This window comes from Hoplias malabaricus, chromosome 5 (genome assembly GCF_029633855.1).
Source record: "Hoplias malabaricus isolate fHopMal1 chromosome 5, fHopMal1.hap1, whole genome shotgun sequence".
NCBI lineage: Eukaryota > Metazoa > Chordata > Actinopteri > Characiformes > Erythrinidae > Hoplias > Hoplias malabaricus.
The window spans coordinates 19540519-19565276 of NC_089804.1; the positions used below are offsets into that span (position 1 = coordinate 19540519).

General features: G+C 45.9%; 1 protein-coding gene across 3 annotated transcripts in view; it reads left to right on the plus strand.

The window, feature by feature from the left end:
- Positions 1-22884, plus strand: part of ip6k1 (inositol hexakisphosphate kinase 1) — a 35739-nt gene extending 12855 nt beyond the window's left edge. For all 3 annotated transcript variants that reach the window (XM_066670838.1, XM_066670839.1, XM_066670840.1), the window contains 5 exons: positions 8653-9062; positions 14324-14528; positions 16431-16612; positions 17673-17848; positions 19782-22884. In XM_066670838.1, the coding sequence (XP_066526935.1) occupies positions 8837-9062; positions 14324-14528; positions 16431-16612; positions 17673-17848; positions 19782-20297 (1305 nt within the window). In that variant the 5' untranslated portion in view covers positions 8653-8836 and the 3' untranslated portion in view covers positions 20298-22884. The remainder of the gene's footprint in view (positions 1-8652; positions 9063-14323; positions 14529-16430; positions 16613-17672; positions 17849-19781) is intronic.
- The last annotated feature ends 1874 nt before the right edge of the window (positions 22885-24758 follow it).

Genomic DNA, 24758 nt, shown 5'->3' on the forward strand with positions numbered 1-24758 from the left:
AGTGCTGTAAAAATTATTTACACAAGGGGGTGCCACAGGAGCCAAAATAATAATAATAGTAATAATAATAACAATAATAAATCGTAACTTGTAGTTATTTAAGCCACACTGTGTAAATTTAATTTGAGGTTCAGAATCAGAGGCTGATATTCTGCAAAAAGCTGTTTTAAACGGACATGTCTTTTGGCTGCTTTACTGTTTTCGTGGATGTTTCTGTGCAGGCCATAAACTTTTGGACTGAGACTATTTTTATATTGGCTCCGTGCCCCAGGACTTTGGCTTTGAAGTGTAACAGTGAGAGGGGGTTAGTGCAGCGCTTTAACTTTAACTACAAGTTGTTTACATTTCAATTTTGTGACATTACAACAGTTTATGCACAGACACACCCTCAGTCACTCGCCCTCACTCGCACACTCGCCCTCACTCACACACTCTCACGCTCGCCCTCACTCGCCCGCTGGCCCTCACTCGGCCACTCGCCCGCTGGCCCTCACTCGGCCACTCCTGCACTCAATCACACCAGTGGACAGTGTAACACCGAGGCCCTGCACCATGCAAACAACTATAATTAACAAAACTGGGATGTGTTTCAGTCTGTTTTATGTTTTTTAACATTTCATCCAAGTCTTGAGAGATGCTTCATCATGTTCTTAATGAATTGTCTGTTTAAATCAAAGGTTAAAAAAAAAAAATATGACCAAGAAACAAATTTGCTGCTACACGGTGCCTTTAAAGAGTGGGATATCTTTGCCTACTTTAAGCGTGTTATTCCTGCAAGGTTCATTTGATACAGAAACACATCTCCTGGAAGTAAAGCTGACGGTGTGCACTGTAACTCCATAGTGCTTCTTTTAAACAGTGTTCCAGCGTCCAGCAGCATTTTCCCCCGAGTGTGTTTTTACTGTGAACGATAGATTATTTGTCCTCGAATGTTGGCGATCTCTAAATCGACATCACATGTGACCTTGCTTCTATTTTAGTGCCGATGACTCCCCAGACCCCTTGTGTTTACAGAATATGGGAACAGCATCTGTGGCCAGAGCTCTGCGCGTTATCCAGCAGACTGCTGGAAACCCTGAGACCACTTAGACTGTTATTGGTGTAAGCAGGCCACTTGATACAGCAGCATCTCATTAAAATGCTCCTGCTATTTGTGAGCAGACATTTACACAGGCTTCTCTGCTGGATTGGTGTGTGCAGCACAGATATGTGTTTGTGTGTTTGCAGAGAGGACCGTGAGAGTGCAGCCCTCGCTTGTTGGATAATGATGCCATCGCATTTTCTCCCAGATGCAGTGCTGTGATTGCGGTTGCATTTAGAAGCGGGTTTGTCAGTAATTTCTCTAAGTGAGCGCTCGCACTGTCAGCGAATTCTGCTCCCTCAGTCGACGTAATGAGGGCTGTGCGTGATAACGACGGGGTCCTGTTTTCTATTTTGGAGGGACACATCATTTGAGCGGTATTCACTGCTCTCTGATGAGGGAAAGCATCCTCTTACGGCGAGCACCACCCCCGTCTCCATTCCCTCGTCCCTTTATAAGGAGGTGTGATGTAAGGACGGTGAGTCACGCTTGGGTGGGTGCTGCGCGAACAAATGGTAGCAGCACATTCTGTCCAGTTTTACACAGACTGTGCTTCTCATGGCGCGCAGCTGAAGTGGACGGTGCTGAATGTTGCTGTTAGATGATCATTTTTGATTTTAAAAGTGATGCACAAACCTAAATCCTCCAGAAAACAATATTCAAGACACTGTACGCACTTAAGGTTGCACTTGCTTGATGTTTAATCTTAAAATGAACCAGTCTCGATCTGCTCCTGTGCCTGTGCCAGGAGTCGAGGTGGGCCTTGTGCAGGGGAACGCTTCTCGTCTGGTCCGGTGTGGATAGGATCCCCGTAGAGAGGCGAAGTTTACAGTTCGCCCCGTCAGCGGATGATGAAGACATCATCCGTGGAGGTGTTAACAGATGCACAAAAATGAGGGCAGTGTAGAGGTGGGGATCCTCTCCTTGGGCTAATCCATCACCACAAGTTCATCTTGGAAAAGATCAGCAAGTCAGGATCAGAATGTGTTACTCGAAACCCAGCAGCTCAGCAAGCGTCCTTTAACTCTCAGAGCACCATCGAGAACGGACTGCTTTTACTTGTAAAGGTCCTTTCTGTTTCTCCGCAGCTCTCGGTTGGATTTCTGAACTAAACCTTCGTCCTCGTCGTTCTTACTCTGCTATTGTTTTCCTGCTTTAAGCTGAAGCCTCTTTGGAAGTTTGAACCTTTCTTGAGGCGAGACGACTTGGAGAAACAGGACCTGTGTGAAGAGAAGAAGAGAGTGTAATTTCTGAGGAGCTCGTGTTACTCTGAACTGAGAAATGACTTGCTTAATTTTTTAATACGGCGTGGCTTTTCACTTTTATAAAACACTGTGGAGGGTTCTTTAATATTTAATATGTTTCTACAACCAGTGCTGGGGTCCCCATCCAATGAGTCTCCCGTCAAATCACGAACATGTGATCAGAATTTCATAATTTGTTTATTGTGTGTGTGTGTGTGTGTTTGTGTGTTGTTTTTATAATTTACAAACACAATTACCAAAAAACTGCCATTTGTAGCTCGTCCCACTTCCATCTCCATGAGGCTGAGATCAGTCTGTGTTTGGGTTTGTTTGTGGATCCCTGAAGAGATCATTGCGCTGCCGCTGTGTTTCTGAATGCTGGTCCAGAATGGGTTGTTGTTGTTGGTAAAGAAAGGCTTATAGTGTCGGTTCAGTGTGTGATGGAAAAACCCACTCAAGCTCCACGAGGTCCTCTCCATCTTATTAGTTATTTAATTATTGAACCAACATTTGACATGTTCTCTGTCTGACTCCAAACGCTGAAAAGCACGAACCGAGATGAGGATGTTGCTCCATAGGGTGATAACACCGTGTTGCTGTTGCGGATCACATAAGGTGGAAATGTTTCCTAACTCAGGGGATGGCTAATTGCGACAGCGCTACAAACTAAACAGCTCGAGTTACACATGAGTTTCTGTGGGAATTCAAACAGTGATTAAACACTTAGACAGTTACACTTCAGTCATTTTTATTCTCAAAACACACAGTTCCACCTTAAAAGAGTTTGAGTTTAGAACGGTTTCCCCACAATCGTAGACGTTCCCTTTAATGCTGTAACTTGGATTAGTTACTGTGCTCTTACTGTGTTCTCCCAGAATCTACACGGGGGATGTTTTTGGGTCAGGTTTGTAGAATATCCCCAGGGGCATCGTTCTCACTACGCTTCATGAAACTAAACCTGGGTGGATGCCGGAAATATAAGACTTCTTCATGATGCATAATACACACGTGATATTGGGCTCTTCTGACTTGTTGGAACAAAACAAAACAAAATGAAAAATCAAGGGGGAGAAAGTGGGGTTGGTTTCCTAGTTACATAGTGCAGTTTCTGCAGTGTTGAGTCCAGAGTAGCAATGACAGAGGTTCTATGCTCTTTATTAGAGCTCAGTGCAGCATCACAGTGATTTTGAATCTGTGGTTTTAAGGTAAAAATACTACCTAGTGTTGCTTTAACCAGTGCTCATGGACCTGTATCTGTTGTTGTTGTTGTTGTGCTCACAGGCCTCTTGCTCGAGTTGATGCTCCTGACAAGGATTAACCTTATGTAAGAAAAGCCAGGCAACAAATGTTCAGCTCACTGTGAGTGAACTAACAGATTAAACCTGCGTGCGTCCGTCTCAGAGTGAGGAAGTGTTGGAAAGACTCTCACACCACCCAGGCCCCTGTCTTACAGCTCATAGCCTGGTGTTTTACGTGTCTCCTGTCTCTATTGAACTGAATGGGGTCATTCTGTTTCCATTCGTACGCCTCGGGCAGCAGCTGGCATTGTTCTGAATTTCTATGAGCGCCTGTGTGTTGTAATGAGTATCAGACTTTCTAATTAGCTGCTAATTAATAAAGCAGCATGGATCATGAGCAGGGACAATGGAGCGTACAGCGCAGTTCCCAGCGTAAGGCCTTCGCGTGAGGACCACAGGGCCTTTGTCTTCTTCTCTGTGTGTTTATGGACTGTGTTTTGAGTTTGAGTGTCAGGCAATGGATTCTATTAAAGTCCACTGTCTGCATTCATCAAGCGCTGATTGTTTGGAAGCATGACAATTCTGAAAGCCTTTACAAAAGAACAAACATTCACATTTATGATTTGGGATGTACCTTTTGGCCCAGGACTTTGGTGCAAGTTGAGGCGGGGCTTCTAAACTAAATAATACACGCTGCTGGAGCTCTCAACGAGGTTTTTCATAATTAATAAAAGGCATTGATTGCAATTAGTGCACCAGCTTATTCATTTTTAATTGAATAGAGGAAGTCTGTCAACAGCCACTTTAAAAACAGTGAGACTGCAATGATTCATGTGGTTTTTCTTCACGTAAGACTCTGTCCTAATGCTGTGTTTTTGGTTCTGGTTTAAGGAAGATGCCTAGAAATGATTTGAAGGATGTTGCGTCTGAGGCTGATGAGCGCTGTGGGGTAATGACTCTTGTTCTGTAGTTGTTTGTGTTTATTCTGCTTAAGAACAATTCAGTTGGAGCCGATTCTGATTGTGGCTTTGGGAGCACAACCCGTTTGGGTTTTTAGACTGAAATAAGGAGATCACTGGAGGACATAACCGCTCAGATTCATCAGTATCAGAGGCGCTGACCACACTCTGCAGGATCTTGGTGCCCTCTCACGGACTGTTTGGACAGGAACAGAAATAACAGGAATAGAAATCTCTACAGAGTTGTCTTTACAAAACACGAGGGACAAGTTCTAACACCTTACACAGGGAAGGTTTGCCAGAGCTAAGAGCGAAACATTCAGCCAGAGAATGAGCGGGAATACAAGAATGAAGCAGGGTGGAGTACTTTAGAAACTGCTTGGTCCTTGGGTTCAGGAAAATATCTGCAGGAGCTTTTTTAACACCGCAGAGATTTGAAGGCCTTAGCCCTGTTCGGAGGTGGTGAACTGGGATAATGTTTTACCAAAGGCCGTCAGTAATGTTTATGGTGGAGTCACACTGGATGTGAAATCTCAGTTCACACAGTGGATCAGACACAGCAGTGCTACTGGAGTTTTTAAGAAGAGTGCTGTTGTCAAATAAACAACAGGCAAGAAGCCGGCTAAAACTGTACTAATCCTTCACACAATTATTATAATTAGTATTGTATACCATTTAATGGTAACTGGAGGAGTAGGATACACATTTATAACATGTCTTTAGGTTGCTGTTGTGCCCAAAACCTACCTACAGCTACCAGAAATGTCTCTCCTTTGAGTTTGGTGAATCGCTGAGCCACTGAACTTAGCCACAAACTTGAACTGTGTATACAGTGGAACCTCTACCTACGAATTGATCCATTCTGTAACCCGGTTCGTTTCTCGAGTCAAATTTCCCCATTTAAAATAATGGAAAAGCAATTAATGCGTTCCAGCCCCCACCCCGAAAGTCACCCTTTTTGCACTGATATATGTTTACAACACTCTCAAATTAGTAAAAAATACATACAGTGGAAACAGTAATAAAAAAGAAATAATAAAGTTGTAAGTGGTTACACATCGCTACCTTGAAGACGTGACGACTGGCTGGAGGAGTAACACAGGCGCTGGCTGTATGACGGGAGGTGGGGGGGTGGGTGGAATAACGGAGAGTAGGCGGTGAATGTGGGGAGACGAAGCGTAGATACGGCTTAACTTAGCACAAATTGCGTTGTCTGCTATTTACACTATTGCTAAATTGCTAAAGCTACATTTTGCTAATCTTAAAATCTCACTCAAGTCTGGGCGCACTGGGAGACTCTCCTATTGGGGTCAGTGGCCATTTCCAGCCGCCGGCTCGGAGGAGGCTCGGGTTCGTTTCTAGAGTCGTGGTTCGTTGGAGGAGGCAAAAATATTCAAATGCCCGGTTCGTATCTTGGAAAGTTCGTTAGTAGAGGTTCCACTGTATTTTATCACTGTCTGCCTCCTCCACCTGCAAAAAACCTCCTTTAACCTGGGATATGACGGAATATTCCCCCACATTTTCATTCGTACAGGATTATTAACCTGGGGTTATTTTTACTTCTCATTTTACAGAAGGGACAAGGCTCAGGGATGTTTTCTGAAATGGGAGTGTGCACTGAAAGTTCCTGAATGTTCCTGTGCTTTTGACATAACACAAGGTTCCTCACCTTTGAAAGCAGGATAACGAGATGTGAATGAACATGAGTAGCTCCTACAAAACATTGCAATACACACATTAAAAAAACAAAAAAGAAAGAAAGAAAGAAAAAAAGGCTGTGCCGCCTGTCCTTCAGGGCTGAGAGCCTCATGAAAAGACTATATTCTCATTTCTCATTCTCATAAACACGGCAAATCCAGATCCCACAGTGATTAAACGGGAGACGGAGTTCTGCACATGTGTAGAGTTTGAGGTTTGTGGGAGGTTCGCAGGGATTGGATCAGCGTGTGAATGGACTTTCCATTCCTTCGTGTGGTGAGTCTGATTACAGTGAAAGTCACCTTTCTCCTGTTACAGCCGTTCAGGTCAATTTTATTAGAGCACTGTGGCAGAGAGATGGCGCTGTGCTGTGTGACCTTCACCTGGACGTGGAGCATGTGACTGCGAGGGGAATAATGTGATTGTGGCTGTTGATTTCCTTGTTGTTGTTGTAACCTGTTGTGTAGGACGCTTTAAACTTTGTGCAGCTGCTGTTTTGTTGTGGAGCAAACGGACTGTGTGACCTTTCTGTGCACGTAAACGTAAACGATGGAAACTATTCTTTACAGGTACGAGGAGCTAAACCACAAATCCACATAAACATTTAAATCCAAGGAACCTTGGTCACAGTTAAGTCCTTTGGGTTCAGTCCCTGCCTCGGGTCACGGTCTGTGAGGAGTGTGGTGTGTTCTCCCTGTGTCTGCGTGGGTTTCCTCCGGGTGACTGTCTGTGAGGAGTGTGGTGTGTTCTCCCTGTGTCTGCGTGGGTTTCCTCCGGGTGACTGTGAGGAGTGTGGTGTGTTCTCTCTGTGTCTGCGTGGGTTTCCTCCAGTTGACTGTCTGTGAGGAGTATGGTGTGTTCTCCCTGTGTCTGCGTGGATTTCCCCCGGGTGACTGTGAGGAGTGTGGTGTGTTCTCTCTGTGTCTGCGTGGGTTTCTTCCGGGTGACTGAATGTGAGGAGTATGGTGTGTTCTCCCTGTGTCTGCGTGGGTTTCCTCCGGGTGACTGTCTGTGAGGAGTGTGGTGTGTTCTCTGTGTCTGCGTGGGTTTCCTCCGGGTGACTGTCTGTGAGGAGTGTGGTGTGTTCTACCTGTGTCTGCGTGGGTTTCCTCCGGGTGACTGTCTGTGAGGAGTGTGGTGTGTTCTCCCTGTGTCTGCGTGGGTTTCCTCCCACAGGTGGTAGTTGGAGTGACTATGTGAAATGGTCCACAGGTGTGAGTGTGTGTGAGTGAGTGACTGTGAGTGTGAGAGGCTCTGGGATACAGCAGAGTGTTTTGGCTCGTGTGAAAGTCCCTCTCAGAAGCACAGACCAGGGCTGAGGCTTAACTGGAGATGTCTGGAATGCAGTTCTGTGTATGGACAGCTCAGTCCTGTCAATTAAGGAGCTCGCTGCCGTCCTCGTACAGGAATAATGACCTGGCTAATTCCACAGGCCTTTTTTTACCCGGACGTCAGAACCCCGTCCGTTTCACCGAGCCGAGTTTATTGCCAAGTCCAGGAGGGTTTCTTCTGGTTCCATTTGCTCTGCTCCTGTAATGTCTCCGGATCTTTTTATAACCATTGATGAAACTTGCACATGTAGCTGAGCCATGTGGGGAGTATTAAATTTTAGAGCGCATTGAGAGCATGTCCCGACTGGATCTGGAGCGGCGTTACGATGCTGTAGGGCCGGGTATAAGAGGTCGAGGTCTGCGGCTGTTGATGAGGAGCAGGCTGATGTAATGAAGGATCCAGACCAGACCGGAGATCAGTGGATAATGAGTGGTCAGAGCAGCTTTCTGACATGCACATACGGGTTAGCGCTGTTTGTGAAGGCCGTCTCTTGTGTTTGCTTCGCAGGCTGATGATTGTTTGCTGTGTACTGAGACTTGTACCCTGAAAATGCTTTTGAAATGACATGCATTTAGGAATGGCATCTGTCTGCAATAAATGTACGTACAGAAACTAAACCTGGATGGTGAGATATGACAGGCATCACCACATAGTGAACCTCAGTCTGGACCGGGAACAGGAGGCGATTCTATTCAGATCTGGGACCCATGTGTAATAAATTATCAAGAATAAATAATAATGTTTAAGAAGAAGAGACACGTGAGTGGCTCATTCCAAAATAAGGAAAGATGCGAAAAACTGAACTGTAAAAGTGAAAACGTTAAATTCCAAATGAAGAGAAAAACAGTCGTTTAAACTTTTGCTAAAAAAGATTCTTAAGCAAAGAGAGCCTTATTTAACTTTAAAAAAGCTTTTGACAAAGAGTTGTAAATACAGCATTTACAAACAAAGCTGTGTAAGTAAGCATTCCCATAAATAACACTAAACATTTACGTCTACGAACGCAATACAAGTGTAATTTGAGGTTAATATTGTATCGTAGAGTTTGTAAATATTACACACATTTGTTCTAACGTTTCTCCTCTCTTTTCTTCCCTCAGGACAAAGCTGCAGCTCTAAGGCTGTGTCCCAGCACTCTCTGGGCTGGTGGGCGTGGCCGGCGGCGGACTGGCTCCTCCCCCTCCAGGCGGCAGCGTGCGCTCCCAGCCGCCCCCCTGTACTCCGCGCTCGCCCGGCCTTCGCGCCCGAGCCCATGCTCCTGCCGCCACGCGCTCCCCCAACGCCATGTGTGTCCCGCACACAATGGAGTCGGGCAAGCACAGCACGGGCCAGGGCCAGGGCAGCCACGGCAGCGGTGTGCCGCTGGAACCGTTCGTCCACCAGGTTGGGGGACACACCAGCATGATGCGCTATGACGACCACACCGTCTGCAAGCCGCTAATCAGCCGAGAGCAGCGCTTCTACGAGTCGCTGCCCCCGGAGATGAAGGAGTTTACCCCGGAATACAAAGGTAAGCTGCAAGTCTGTCACAGTCACTACTTGATCACCTCATCGCACATGCTTCTGCCGTCAAGTGCAGAGACTTTTCACTTGCTTCACCCCCTCATCTGAGTCTGTCCAATCACAGCGCTGGACCCGTGTTTATGTGAGAGCGCAAAGACGAGGTTAAACTCAGCAAAACAGACACAACGAGCGCGGAGAAATAAGAGCACTGAGTAAAAACGGAGAAGACAGAGAACAGAGTGAAAACGGCTAAAAACCAGAGCTTCTGCTCCTCGCTCCTCACTGCTGTGCGCTCGGGGTCGGGGTGAACAGCGAGCGGCTCATTATCATTTAAAGGAACAGGTGCTAAAAGCGGGCGTTCTGAACAGGGCGGTTTACACAGGGATTTGGACCAAAGCAGGTCACAGATGTTTCATTAAGAAACAGAACCTTGTTCCAAAGCAGGGGAAAGGGTATTAATTGCCATTTTTAAATGTATTTATTGTGCTATGTTTGTGTAACTAAGGCTTCGTGAGTTAGAGTCACTACTGTAGAGAGGTGTATGTGTCTGGTTTTGCCATCTATTGTTGGAGCTGGTTTAAATTATTCTCCTGATGTAGCTGGGTTAGGGAATCAGCTGCTGTTTTTCTCTGATTATATTTGTATTATTTTAAGTGATGAATAACAGATAATTTGGAAAGTACCTGTGCATTTTTTAAAGTCCTGCACTCTTCTCTTGGCCTCAGCGTGACTGTTTAATCAGCGTCTGATTCACAGTAAACTCTGCTGAGCTCTGGCACTCCAATCCCTGTTGGCACCCCTCGGGTCATTTTTAGACCCTTACGGCAGCGGCTATAAGGAACGACAGATGTTGGGAGTGCAGGCGAGAATGAGCCCCATGGCTAAATATGGCATGTTTACAGAAACGGGCGTTAGAGTGCGTGTTCCCTGTTAATGCAAACGTCATCAAGTCTGCTTCCCTCGCTCGTTTCCTGCACTGCCCTTAAACACCTACTGCGGTTTCCTCTGCGGCTCGGTGACAGCAGACCCTGCCCACTCCTGTAACGTCCACAAGCTGCTGCTCTAAAACACAGGCTTCTTAATAGAGAGGGTTTCTGAAAGCCTTGAAGGTCCACTTGGGTCATTTATCAGGAACATCTTCGACATCTTACATTAGAGTTACTCAGTCCTGCTACATGTTTATGCAAATAGTTTGACTGATGGTGAACAGCATTGGACTACAATTTAGATTATAATCTTAGAGCGATGGACTCTGTGTCAAACAAACTGTGCAAATCCCTTTTTTCTTGTTGGTGTATCTTTAAAAAAAAAAAAAAAAGAGCTGGGCGAAGGGAGCAGAGCGGCTGAGTGGCAGTAACCGAGGAAGTGACATGGTCATTAATCTAGACTTTAAAACACTTCCTGCAGCCTGCTCTTCATCCTCCTCTTGATTCTGTTAAGGCTGAAGCTGCTCTGCTTTAGCAACCACAGAAAACACAGCTCGCAGCCAGGTGCCCGGCACAGGGATGTTATGACGTCCTTTGTCGGAGCGGCTGAGGAGAAGCAGGGACCGACGACTGTAGCCGTGAGCTCTTCCAGCACCTGATGTTTTCACACTGAGAACACTGTGCAATTTGTGTGCAATCTGATCCTCATTGTTACCCCGTTCTGCTCGTGAAGGGTAGCGGCGCATTGCTATCAGTCACAGCGTCTAATAAAAGCACTGCAATGGTCATTGCTTGTGTTATCTTTCTAGGTTCCTGCTGATAGGGTGGTAATATCTCCCCACATTGGGAGCACTGAGACAGCGCTTTATGGTCACGCTGTGTTTTGGTTCCTGGAGCTTATCTACACATGCTCAGAGTGCAGGGACAGGGTTTAGTCTGTTGTTTTAGGACTGTAGAGTGCTTTTGCAGGTCACTTGGTTATGTCAGTGAGGAGTTGATGGAGCACGTTGGTCAGAATGAAAAATTAATGTATGCAGAGTTATACTCAGTGGGTCCAACTAGTAACACTTAGAACCCGGAATCATTACGGAATGCTAGTTTTAGACCAGAAGGCCACATTAATCTCACATTAACAAGTGTATTATGTTTTTAAGATAGAATAGCATGACACTACCTTTGATGTAGCACCTACACAGAGTTTCTGATTCGTCTGCAGTAGTTATTCAGCACATTTGACCTCATTTGTTTTTCAGATATTGTCTCTATTGTGTGTTGAACTCAAACGGACTCCTGCTCTTGGTGCACGTGGTCTGTAACCCAGTGCCCATTGTTTGTCCTTAACATGGAAGCATACGTGACACAGATCAAAGCTCGTCTCTCGGTGTTCACTTAACGTCCGTCTCCTACGCTGGATTCTCGACGTGTTTTCCATACGCCCTCAGACTGCGATTGGAGTAAATAAATACGTTCACCTTAAAACTCCTGGCGCCTATTTCAGGCCGTGCTTGAGCAAGCCCACTGTTCGCTTTTTTCCATCGTTTGGAGATTAAAAATAGGGCTGTCCCCATGAGCTAAAGGCTTGGCATTGTTTCTGCGTGACAGCGAGCTTGGAAGAATTGGCCACAAACCTTAGAGGTATGTGTGAAATGGAGTAATGTGCTATAAATAGGTGAAAATAGGAGGCTGTGGTTAGTGTGGAGGCCCATGGAGCAGCTGAGGTGCAGATTCTGGCTGCAGATTCGTACCTAGGCTACGCCCAGTCAGACAATAAGGGTAAACGCTAAGGGACTGCTAATAGTAGATCAGTCCTCTTTTGTCTTGCTGTGTTTATTTTGCCTACGCTTCTCTGAGTGTTTCTTATCCCAGGAACTCCATCCTGATACGACGGCTGAGTGGAGCAGCTGGAGATCAAAACAAACAATGTTTTAAAGCCAACCCCACAGCTGTGAATCATTTTCACACAGTCTCTTTTGAAGGCGTCTAATTGCCTTTTACCTTACTTTTTCTGGTTCTGTCAGTGCACCTGGTTTTTATTAAATGCTCCCTGACATCCACCCGCTCATGTAGTCCGTGTCACAGCCAATAACGTAGGCTCTTTGTGTCATTGGACATGTCGGTTTCCTCTCTGTTATGGAAATGTTGCAGAGGAAACAGCCTTCCACTGATGCTTTGGCGCCTTCTTTGCTCCGTCTTCTTCTGGTGTGTGTTTACAAATCGGGATGTTGTGTCCAGAACCCAGGAGAAACCTCAGGATTATTCAGCGCTCCACAGCCGCTGTCAGACCGTTTGTCACCTCCTCTTGGGTTTAATTTGTATCCTTTGGTTTATCAGACTTTACTGTTGCTGTAGATATAATAATCCTTGTGGGAGACGTCTCGGGCCACTGGGAGGGCACAGTAAAGACGAGACGCTAGCGCTTACTGCTGAAAGTTGCAGTTGTGTTTTGTAGGAGGCCTGCTGTGTGTGTGAATGTTACCAGATTTACAGCGGTCACACCCTCTTTTAAAGCGAATCATTCATTAAGACACTACTATTACCACATTAATACCTCATTATCATACGAATTAAGACATATGGAAATATATAAGTGAATGGGTTGGTGGATTGGCGACTCAAGAGTGTCCATAGGTGTGAGTGAATGTGTGAGTGTGTGTCACTCTGTGAAGGACTGGCGCCCCCTCCAGGGTGTGTTCCTGCCTTGCGCCCAGTGATTCCAGGTAGGCACCGGACCCACCGCGACCCTGAGCTGGATAAGGACTAGAGAAAATGAATGAATGAATACCTTTATAACGTGTTAAATATTAAGTGTCCTGTGTTATTTTTATCTAATGCAGATCTGCTTCAGTTGCATAACGAGACGCCCTTTATTCATTCAAACACCCAACAGTAACGAGGAGCTGTGTTCTTTCCACGTGCATAAACCGATCTGACTGTTTGTAAAGAACCTAAATTCTCTGTCTGTTGTGTTGGAGGAGAGCAGCGCTGGGGAAGGCCATGAGTAGAGAGCTGCATCTTTAAGGCCTCGGCAGAACAAGCCAAATGCTAAATCCTTAATGCCCATTAAACTGAGCCCTTCCTGAATTAGCACAGTGTTGCAGGAGCTTTATTTCGCTGGCTCATAAACAGACTCAGTCGCTAGTGTACACACACACACACACACACACACACACACAGATCTACTGATGTAGGCCTGCTCTGACATCAGCGCTGTCTCCATTCATTAGCTCCAGTGACCGAGCTGACATCACTAAGGAGGGATCAGAGAGCTAAAAAGGCCACCCAACAGGATGATGCATGATTATTAGCCCCTTCTTCTGTTTCCACTCTCCCTCCCTGTCGCCCACCGAGGCTTCTCCCCTTTCTCTTGACGTGAGACGTTATACTGCTCCATCAATCATGCTGACGTCATGTAGGAAACGCTTTCGGGAATCAGCCCCCCCCCCACCTCCTCCTTCTCAGAGCGGAGCGGGTTGTGGGGACTCCATTTAAAGCGCTAAATATTTCAAATGTGTATTCACTCTCCAGGACACCGTTTTGAATATTAATCCTCCTGTTCTATATTTAGCGATTCTGAATTGTTGGTCTGTTCATAGCTGTGCTTTACTTACAGACCACAGTGTGCTGGGAATGCTGTCTGTATTCTCCGTGGATGTAGATTTATCAAGTGCTATTTCTACTTCTCTCACTCAGGGGGTTCCACAAGGGTCAGTCCTTGGACATTTTGTTTAAATCATTTGATGAACACTGAACTCATTCTTACCCTGTGTTCACTCTAAAGGGCGACGGGGCACCGCTGTGGTCGTGTTCAGGGTCGTTCCTGATGTCGCTTGTGAGCGTGTACAGTGTGGGGATCTCGGACAGTGCATCTCTGTGATGTGTCCCAAATATTTCCTTTAGTCTTCACATCGTGACTCGATTGTTTCACTCGCCGCCTGCCACCAAATCCGTCTCAATACAACTCCTAACTATGATGTAGCTGTCACCTTAACCTCTCTGGGTCAAAATCTAGCGTTCAGTGCTCATGTTGTCTCCTTTAAAAACCTTTACGTTTTACTGAGCGTGAGCAGGAGCCAACAGCACCTGATTGGAGGATCTTAGAGGTTGAATATGGATTCAAAATGCCCTCACCTCACCTTCAGACCTCTGGTGAATTCTCTTCTGGTGACTTAACCTCTCCCCAGTCTTAATTGGCCTCTCTGACCTGCCCTTACTTCCCCTCCTTTCATGCTGGGATTCATTTGTATTCATGCTGTGATTTGTGTGATTTGTTTTGTAAGCGTCTTTTAAATATTTAAAATGGCTGATATAAATCTAGTTGTACTCTCTTGCTGGTTTTGTGCAGGTGTGGTCCTGGTGTGCTTTGAGGGGGACATGGACGGCTACATTAACCTGGTGGCGTATCCTTACGTGGAGAGCGAGGGCCTGGACCATGAAGAACTGCCCGAGAGGGACCAACCGCGCCGGAAACACTCCCGCCGCAGCCTGCACCGCTCCAGCAGCGACCACAAGGAGGACCGGCCGGCCCACGAGAGCGACAGCAGCGAGAAGTAAGGCTCTACTGACTTCTGTTTGCTGATGAACACAATACGTGGTGGTGGTGTGTTAGTGTGTGTTGTGCTGGTGTAGAGTGGATCAGACACAGCAGTGCTGCTGGAGTTTTTAAACCCCTCAGAGCCACTGCTGATCACCTCAGAACAGGGTGAAAGGGGGCTAATAAAGTCAGGTAGAGCACTTTTTACGAACTGATGATGTCACAGAGCAGCTTTGGAGAAACTGAGGATCAAAACAAAAACTGAAATTAATTAATAATAACCCCAGGTGAGCAGCAGAAGGCGACAGTGGCTGGAAAAACTCCCTCGAAGCTGGAGGAAGGAATCAAGACTCGCAGGGGGCCGTCCTCTGCTCGAACAAATTATCAACAATAGCTTTTTAATTTAAAAATATACATTTGCTTTGACATATTTTTTAGCAATGACTAAAGCTCCTCTGTAGCCGTGATTTAGTTATTTGACCCGCCTCCCGATGACATCACGCAACGAGGAGTGGTCCGTGCCAAACGTGTAGTGTCCCCAGTCTCCCGACCAAGGCACGGCACCAGTTTATAGCTCTAATCTGACACAGTGAACGTGGTGAAAGACAGAAACATTATCTGATCTCAACATTAGAGTAGATTTGTACTGGCACAGTGTTTGAGAAAATAGATCAGATGCTCCTTCTTCATGGTGCTGTGATTAATGCACTACTGCCAATACTCACTGGCCTGTTTTATTGATTATAACACAGAAGCACTGACCACCGATGAACACGCACCGAGGGTCATCTGTTAATGCACTGATCTGACAGGACACTGTTGCCACGCACTTTCTGTGTGTTACAGATAACTCCTGCGTGCACCCACTGCCTTTGTCCTTCGTGCGGAAGAGTGATGTATGTCTGCGGCCGTGATGTAATCTCCATGTTGATGTGACATAATCGCCCTCGGGCAGCTTGTTTTGTGGAAGAGCACAGTTACAAAAGTGCAGCACAACTGCATCACAGCAGCCGGCGTGTACTGACAGTAACTGACTTTCAGTCATTCATATTCCGCTTCTGCACGTGGATCAATGTGATCTTGGCACATGATCCATTCTACAGTTGGTTTAAATGGGTGGTATTTAATGAAGTAGATCCCAGCACCGGTGCGCTTGTGTACACCTTTAAATGATTGGTTTCGCAGTTTTGTGTTCTTCTGTTAGGATCTCTGAAAGCATCACGTCCCTCTGCCACACGCCGCTGATGGAGGAAGCCTGTGGGGAGGTTGTGGATTTGGGTCATTACATTTGCATTCAGTGTATTTTGCCAGCTGAGTCACATACTACAACCTTAAGAGATTAGAGCCAGCGCAAAATAAAAACAGCAAACCCCTCGTCGATGTGGTGTAGAGTCTAGCGCTCGCTCATATTCTCACCATTCACTCAGCTTCAGAAAATCTACTTCACCAAGCCTTATTCCTGACGGTGCAGCAGTAACTGTGTGTGTGTGTGTGTGTGTGTGTGTGTGTGTGTGTGTGTGTGTTGCTCTGTTTACCTGTCTCCTTTCTTTAAGTGTGTACCTACGCTGTCAGAAAAACAAGGTCTCACTTTTATTGTGTTCTTTTATTCTCCACAGTTGTATAATGAAAGATTACAGAGATCCCCCTCTCCTTCTGGAGAAGAGAATGTAATGAACCTTTAGGGAACACAACTGGACTCTAACACCACTGCTGTACCTTTTAAAGATACACTACACTGTTTGTAGCTTCAGTGACCAATACTGTTCCTGTACTGTACCTTTCTGAGAGTGTAGGATGATTATATTATTATTAACATATTATTGTATTAATGATATCCAGACCTACAGAAACCCAGACCAGGCAACAGATTGTTCGTGTTAGTCTGACCACATCTGTGTTCCTTTCTCTGTATCCTCAGTCTGCAGGAGCTGAAGAGCCCCCGGTTGGACCTCCAGATCCACTCAGACGTGCCCTTCCAGATGCTAGATGGCAACAGCGGCCTGAGCTCTGAGAAAATCAGCCACAACCCCTGGAGCCTCCGCTGCCACAAGCAGCAGCTTAGCCGCATGCGCTCCGAGTCCAAAGAGAGGAAACTCTACAGTATCCTTCTGTTATCTGTTGGGTATTTTACACAGTGACTAGGGGGTGCAGTTGGGTGGTTAAGTACCGCACACACTCGCACCAGTCCAGGAGTTTCCACAGATATCTGTGCCCAACGCACTGGGCGCTCACGTCCCACTGGAACTGAACAAAGTTGGAGGTCCCTGAGGTGAGGGATCAGGTTCGGCTTGTACCTGGTGGTCTTGCTATTGTCCAAATGAAGTCGAATCAATCCCTGAAGCCCTGCTTGTCAAAGCCAAACATAATTGTCTGTACAGCTGCGGAAACTAGAGACGGGTCCGATTCGATTAGATCCGCTGTGCTCCCACATTCCTGACTCCTTTAGGAGAAAAGAGACATTTCACACAGGTGACCACCCTGAACCTTGCTAATTTACAAATGACCTGTCCTCAGATGACCGTCTGCACCTGACTGGAGCCACTCCTCAGACTGAAGGTTGGCAGAACGTCTGTCAAATACCAATGCATTTCTTTTTGTGTGTGTGTTTTGAGAGGGACTTGTGGGTGCCAGCCACCACATTTCTGCCTGAGCTCCCTAGTGTTTAACGTGTGATAGCCTTTCATTGGTTGATTCTCTACCTTGTTTTTAATTGGACAAGTGCTCATTGTTTTTCTGTTTCAGTGTGTATTTAAATGAGGCTGGTCATCTTCATCTTTTAAACCTGATGAAGGCCTAGGTCCTAAATGCTGTGGTAGTTAATAAGATGTTGCTGGTAGCAGCCATCAGTCTTAATCTAATCAGAGCGCTCCAGAAATCAGAAACTAAGTAGGTGTGAGTTTGTTCTCGTTTCTAAAAGAAGTGTTTGCTGAGAGTATGTAGGCTACAGTGAGTGCTGTGTTAGTAGTCGCCTGATGGAGATTGCTGTGGTATTTTGAATCAAGGACATATTCCCAGGTGATGCCTTCATTCTGAAGCTGAAAGGCCTGTGGATCCTTGTTCTGGATTGGAGCTGATTGATCTAATAATCTTATTTCTAAAGTGTTGGCACTGTTTGTCCTTTATGTCTGAGTAAAAGCTCCTTGACCCAGAATCTTCTCAGAATTTCTCCTGCTGGAGAATGTGGTGCACCACTTCAGCTACCCCTGCATCCTGGACCTGAAGATGGGCACGAGGCAGCACGGTGACGACGCCTCAGAGGAAAAGGCCGCTCGCCAGATGAAGAAGTGTGAGCAGAGCACCTCTGCCACTCTGGGCGTGCGAGTGTGTGGGATGCAGGTGAGGAAGACTGCGACACTCCTGTGACTCATGGTGTGTTGTTGTTTGGGACTGAACACAGCTCCGTCATCAGTTCAGACAGATCAGTAGAGTTTGTTCCTTCCTTGTTGCAGCGTCCAGCTCTCGCTGGATTCTTTCGTCGGCCACCAATCCAAGGAGCGTTTGAACCCCTTCAAAAGACCACGGCATCATTTTACGAGCTGCCGTCGTGAGTCGGATATAAACAAACGTGATCTCTGCTGCAGCTGGAGATTTTACAGATGGAGAGTTGGTGCTGGTCGTCTGCGTTGCGTGGCGTAGAGTGACGACTCTCTCTGGACAATCAGCGCTCTGCAAGGTTTACACGCCACAGATTAGTCCCTACTCGACTCGCTCTGAACCACAAGAGAACAGCCACTAAACAAGAACTCCAAAAGATTTGAGCAGAGTGCCATATGTGCTTCAGTAGATACAGCAGGCACTCTGTTTCTCAGTATTGTGTCTTTGCTGTGTGTGCAGTCCCCTTAGGAACTGTTTGCAAAACATAAAAATTGGCAGGGAGTTTAATTTATAGCTAACCTATTAGAGCAGAACCGCTTTCATGTGTTCAGGACCTGTTTGTGTTACTAGGTCAGACCATTAAAAAGCATGTCCTCGGTACCCGTGGGCGGTGCTGAGTCCATATCCGCCGCTGCGTAGAGTACAGCTCTGTGCTCTGGTCAGACACTGGTGCAGGAAGCGGCTTTCACTAATGGCTTTCCTGTTTTCTCATTCAAGAGCCTTGACATGGGCCGCGAGGTGAGGAATGAGGCCCTTGGGCTGAGTGACGGTCCTCCTGTTATTTCTGTCCATTTCACTCTCGTGGAGCTGACTGCTCTTCTTTTACTCAACCGTTTAACACCGATACCTCCGTCTGCTTTTTAGACCCGCGTTTAGGAGCCGCTGCTCTCAAGTTGGTGATTGATGATTGTGAACATGACCATGGAGTTAGGACATTGTAATTTGCCTCAGAGGCCACTGTATGGAGTTTCGTTCCTGAACACAGCTTGGTTCTAACTGAGAGTCTTTGAGAGTCTGTTAGGTGTAGGATTATGGAGAAGTTACAGACAGGATTTACTTACATTGATTTAATTTTCTTATAGAATTATAATACAGTAAGACCTTGACTTACGAGTTTAATTCGTTCAGTGACCGAGCTCGTAACTCGATTTCCTCGTACGTCAGCGACAATTTCCTTATTAAAATGAATTGAAATACTATTAATCCGTTCCTGCCCCGTGTTTTTTAAATAAGAAAAATACATTTTATAAATAACAAATAATGTATAAATATTAAATAATTAACATGATAAAAGTGAATGTAAAGAAATAAACTGGTTCTAAGTGGATTTACCTTGAAGATCAGAGGACGTCGGTGGAGGAGGTGGAGGTGGAGGAGGTTGTGGGAAGTTGTTCTTTCTGTGCTTCATCGCTTACCTTCACTTACTACACACTTAATGCTACAAAAAAACAGTGATAGGACAGAGATACACAGCAAGATAACCACGTGAACTGAGCGCTCGCTGGGCCACCTAGTGGAGGCTGGTGTAAGTTAACTCGATCGTAACTCAGATCGACTAATTACTGAGTTGATTCACTCGTATGTCGAGGTTACACTGTGTATTATTTGAGTGAAAACTTTGGGGATGCAAAATGCAAATAAATACAGAAATAATGTATCAATTATTTAAACTTTGTATTTAACTGAAAAAAGCAGAAAGACAACAGACCAAGTGTACCAACGAACCTCAACGTATAACAGCATTCCATCATCAACAGCACATAATAACGGTTTTAAGAAATGTACCCGGTCTCGAGTTTGGGCCTTGTCTCCTGTGTCTGTAGTTGAGCTGAAAGTGAGAATCTACAAAGTGTTTAAAGTGGACCCTTATAACCGTGTCTCGTTTGTCCTGCAGGTTTACCAGATGGACACGGGCCACTATCTGTGCCGCAACAAGTACTACGGACGCGGCCTGTCCATTGAGGGATTCCGCCTCGCGCTCTACCAGTACATGCACAACGGCGCCCAGCTGCGTAAGGACCTGTTTGAGCCCATTCTGAGCAAACTGCGCAGCCTGAAGGCCGTTCTGGAGCGCCAGGCCTCGTACCGCTTCTACTCCAGCTCTCTGCTCATCATCTACGAGGGCAAGGAGCCCGAGCTGGCCGAGCCACCCTCGGAGAAAGAGCCCCTGGCTGGCCAGACTGCCCCAGACCCATCCCTACTGATCCAGGATCATCCTCCTCCTCCACCCTCGGACACTCGATCACACCCCCCTCTCAGCGTGGACGTGCGGATGATAGACTTTGCCCACAGCACATACAAAGGCTTCCGCGACGACCAAACGGTGCACGACGGACCCGACCGAGGCTACGTTTTTGGACTCGAGAGCCTCATCAACATCTTGGAAGCGATTCGCGAGGACAATCAGTAGCTGAAGCCTCCCCCCACCCACCATCCTTTTGTCTCCGCCCACTCAGCCATAACCCCGCCCTTCCATCTCTCCTCTCTCTCACGCTCAACGATACTGAACTCAATGTGGCCATGGAAAAGCAGTAGGGACGTTTTTCTGTGAGAGAATCGCACACTGGTACGTTCAGGAGCCAGGGAGGAGCAGCCTCGCTTTCCTGGGGAAATGGAAGTGACCTCTGCGACGGGCTTTACACAGCCCCCCACCTTCAGGACAGAAATGGCAGGAAACGGCCCCTCCAAACAGGAGAGGACGTGCGCGTGTATGCGTCCTGTGGATTCGTCGCCACCATGTGGCCAAAGAAGTGCAGTCGAGGTTAGACGTTAAGCAGGGAGCCACAGCTCAGGGTGCGTCCAGGGTCAGGTCCTATTTACAGTTTGCGGGTCGGTGCAGGGAAAAGCGTCTGTCTGTCTGTGTGTGTGTCTCAGTCTCTGTTGTGTGTGTGTGTGTGTGTGTGTGAGCGTGTGTATGGAGGACAGAGATGTGGTGGCTGGGGAGTTATTGTCTAAATCCCGATGTCAGTATTCTACAGGGGTTCGGAAAAGGGAGCATTGGAGCTCGTTAATGGTTTGTGAAAGCTTTACTGTAAAAGGAGAATGAGACCCGGCCCACTCTCACTTTGACAAAAAGAAGGTGAAGCCCACCTTTCAGCATCAGTTCACCGTCCACAGCCTCGCAGTGAAAAACCCAGTTTAAGGTCACATTATTACTTTTCTTTCAGTTTTTAAAGCTGTAACCCTCAGTTTAACATTGTATTCCTTGTTTTAGTAAAGATCTGTACTCTTCTATCGTCCGTGGTAGTCCTCCCCGTCCAGGGCCCGTCTGTGGGACCGTGTGCGTGAATCATAGCCCATGTTTTTAAAAGCCTCATTCTGTCAGACGTGGCTCTGCTTAAAGTGAACCACTGTCTTTTTCACTGTGGGCTTTGACACTAGGCCTGCAGCACTGCTCTTGGAGTTTTTTTTCTTTGTTTGTTTCCCCTGTGTTCTCATTTTAAAAAAAATATATAAAAATACTTCATCCGCCATCAGCACGTCACAATGCAGTTCAGAGGAAAGAAAACGAAGAAACCTAAGGTCACCGTCCCTCACCTTTAGCTTGTGGTGTCTGTGGGTGGAGAGTCTTCTCCCCGTAGTTTAACGTGGTGATGGTGTTCTCTGTGTAGGTCGAAACAGTTGCACTGTAGCCATTGCCTTTTCTAATAACGAGTGGATTTATTTCTGCCCCATTTTCCCTCTCTGGCACATCACAGGCCCCATTGGGTCATATTTTTGTAATGAAATGCAGTTCCATGCATATTGTAGTAATATAAATATTACCAGTGTAGTATTGTTGTCGTTATTACCCCCTGCTGTCGTTTCAGGTACTGCGTCTCTTATGTTTTTCAGAGAAGACTCTGAGTACTCGTCAGCCGTGATGTGATTAGATCTGTGCAAAAGTCAGAGGCGGCTGCTTTGTTCTCATCGAAGACACGCTGTTGATTTTTTTTTGTGGGTAAAAGAGAAGCATACGTTATATATTTAAACAAAAGAAATGAACTATATCCTCAGATCTGTCAGTATTCACTGTGTCCACACTGTGGCCTCGCGCTGAACGGCTGTTCTGACTGGAAAAGGAATAAATGAAGCGTGGTCTCTGACTTTTGCACAGTGCTAAAGAAGCTCTCCCAACAGAAGCTTAATTTGTGAATGAAGTGGTGTGTGATTTCTGTTTCGGAAACGGTCATCAGGCGACATCTGTCAGCTCCAACAAAGACCAGCAGATCCTGTGATGGTTTTGTGTGTGTGTGTGTGTGTGTGTGTGTGTGTGTGTGTGTGTGTGTGTTTGTGTGTGCTCTCCCTTTAAGTGAAAATACTGCCCTCAGCAGTTGTGTAAACCCTGAAAGAGTGAGATCAGTGTGACACACACACATCTTCCCGTATGAATTGACCATGTATTATACATTAACTGTGTTAAACTTTTACAGTGAGAAAAAGAGCCTCCATCCACAAACGGTGCAGATACTGTGTCTAGACGTAGGGTTTTCTCTCCTGTCTGAGATGTGTGGCTCCAGACGCTTCGTCCCACTCTGAGGGGTTCTGTGAGTTCAGGCGAAAAAGAAAAATTCAGTCAAATAAAGCTAATAATAATAAGAATAATCAGTGGAAACAGTCACCGGTGTCTACAGGCTGTAGCTCTGACGGGTTTCCTTTTGGCAACATGATCATTTTTAAACGTGTCCTTTAAAGCCAGTGCCCTGCTGTGTGTCTGTGCTGATCAGGATTGGAAACTGATCCCGGGTCAGCACTAACACGGGCCTGGATCTCTGTTCTGATCCTTGACCATCCGGGTGTAAAACCGTTTTGTGCCGGAGCAGGAGAAAAGACCGCGGCTAGTGAAGAGGGAACCTTGTGATGAGGACGAAGTGGACTCCTCTGCGGCGGATTCTCTGGGTCTTTTCATCGAGGTGAGATAGCACCTGTAGAGAAAGTACTACCCAAAAAGTTTATTTCCCTCTTTATCGTTGTTGCATGGATGGATATTTTTTTAAGAAATATATGACATCTTTGAATGTGAGTTATAAAACATTTATTTAAGAAAACTCTGGACTTGTGTCGTTTCTTCTTTATTAAGTTATTGAGTGGATTCAACCTGGATGCGTCAATCACTCGCACACATCTGTGGAGGGTTTCATACACTCACACCTTCACACTGTCATTCCACTTACCTACACGTGTGAGGAAACCCACACAGACACAGAACACACCACACTGCACAGACAGTGACCCGAGCCTCTGCAGCTGGTGGCAAAGACTGCACCCTGAAGCGCCACCGTGTGGCTTTGACAGGGAAAGGCCAGAATCAGATTTAGGTTTTAGCCCAAAGATGCTCCTTCACTGTTAGTGTTACACAGACTGAGCGAATCTGAATAAGTGAAACCCCTCACAAATCTAGAGAGACACATCTATTCTCAAGGGAAGAAAGATAGTCATTTATTCATTCATTCATTATCTGTAACCTTTATCCAGTTCAGGGTCGCGGTGGGTCCAGAGCCTACCTGGAATCATTGGGCGCAAGGCGGGAATACACCCTGGCGGGGGCACCAGTCCTTCACAGGGCAACTCACTCACACCTATAGACTTATTTGAGTCGCCAATCCACCTACCAACGTGTGTTTTTGGATTGTGGGAGGAAACCGGAGCACCCGGAGGAAACCCACGCAGACACAGAGAGAACACACCACACTCCTCACAGACAGTCACCCGGAGGAAACCCACGCAGACACAGGGAGAACACACCACACTCCTCACAGACAGTCACCCGGAAGAAACCCACGCAGACACAGAGAGAACACACCACACTCCTCACAGACAGAAAGGATAGTCAATCAGCTTTAAAAGTGTAGCTGTATCAGCTTAATGTGGCTTCTGAGTAAAATCAATGCCCTGGTGGGAGGGGCTGGGTGTGTCAAAGGCTTTAAGGTTTAAAGAATAACGACAAACGAGCTGAAATAGGGGTTGCATTTGCACTCACTTTTGATGGGTTTAGTTTTAGGGTTCAGTTTTTCAGAATTATACAGGTTCTAGTAAATTGAGGGTACCTTGTGTCTTTGAGAGCCCTTGGTATTTTAATCACATGGGAGGCTGGGACCTGTTCCTCACATTGTTTGTGTAGCCAAGTAACTTAAACCCACATCTGAGAACTGTCCAGTAGGAATGTCCCTCAGCTTTTTTTTCCTATTTAACACATTTGAGTTTAAGCTTAAGGTCTTTGGCTAAACTCATAAATCCTGCTTTGTGGGACAACCCTGCAGGAGTCATTAATGAGGCTAAATACAGCCTTGTGTCCAGTGGTTAGACTCTAGACTGGACATCTGAGCCGTATCTTTTCATGTTATTTGACTCTACACTATGTTCAGTGTAGCCCAAGGTTGCTTCTGAAAGGAAGAGTATTCTAGGGAGGGGTTGTCCCCTTTGTGGCTGTAACAGGTTCTGGGAAATCGTCACACTGGCTGATAGAACATTTACATATTCTTCAGAATCTGTACAAAACACAGCACCTCAGGACGCTCCTAAAGCTCCTGTTCACCACAGAACACAGTTTCTATCTGATCTCAGACCTGGAGATTGTTATGGCACTGAACTGTGCAGACTTTTAAATAACATCTGAATACATAACTCATGAATATAGCTTTTAATTAAGCACGTCTATATTTGTATTGAAACCCTATAATTTAATCTGTAGTTTCATCATTAAAAAATTTTATTTATAATAATTGTATTTATTTATTTATATATATATATATATATATATATATATATATATATATATATATATATATATATATATAATTTATTTAATATATATTTTTATTTTTTATTATTATTATTAATGCTGAAGCGTTTAATTCATACGTTTGTTTGGAATTCATACCTTTTCCGCTCA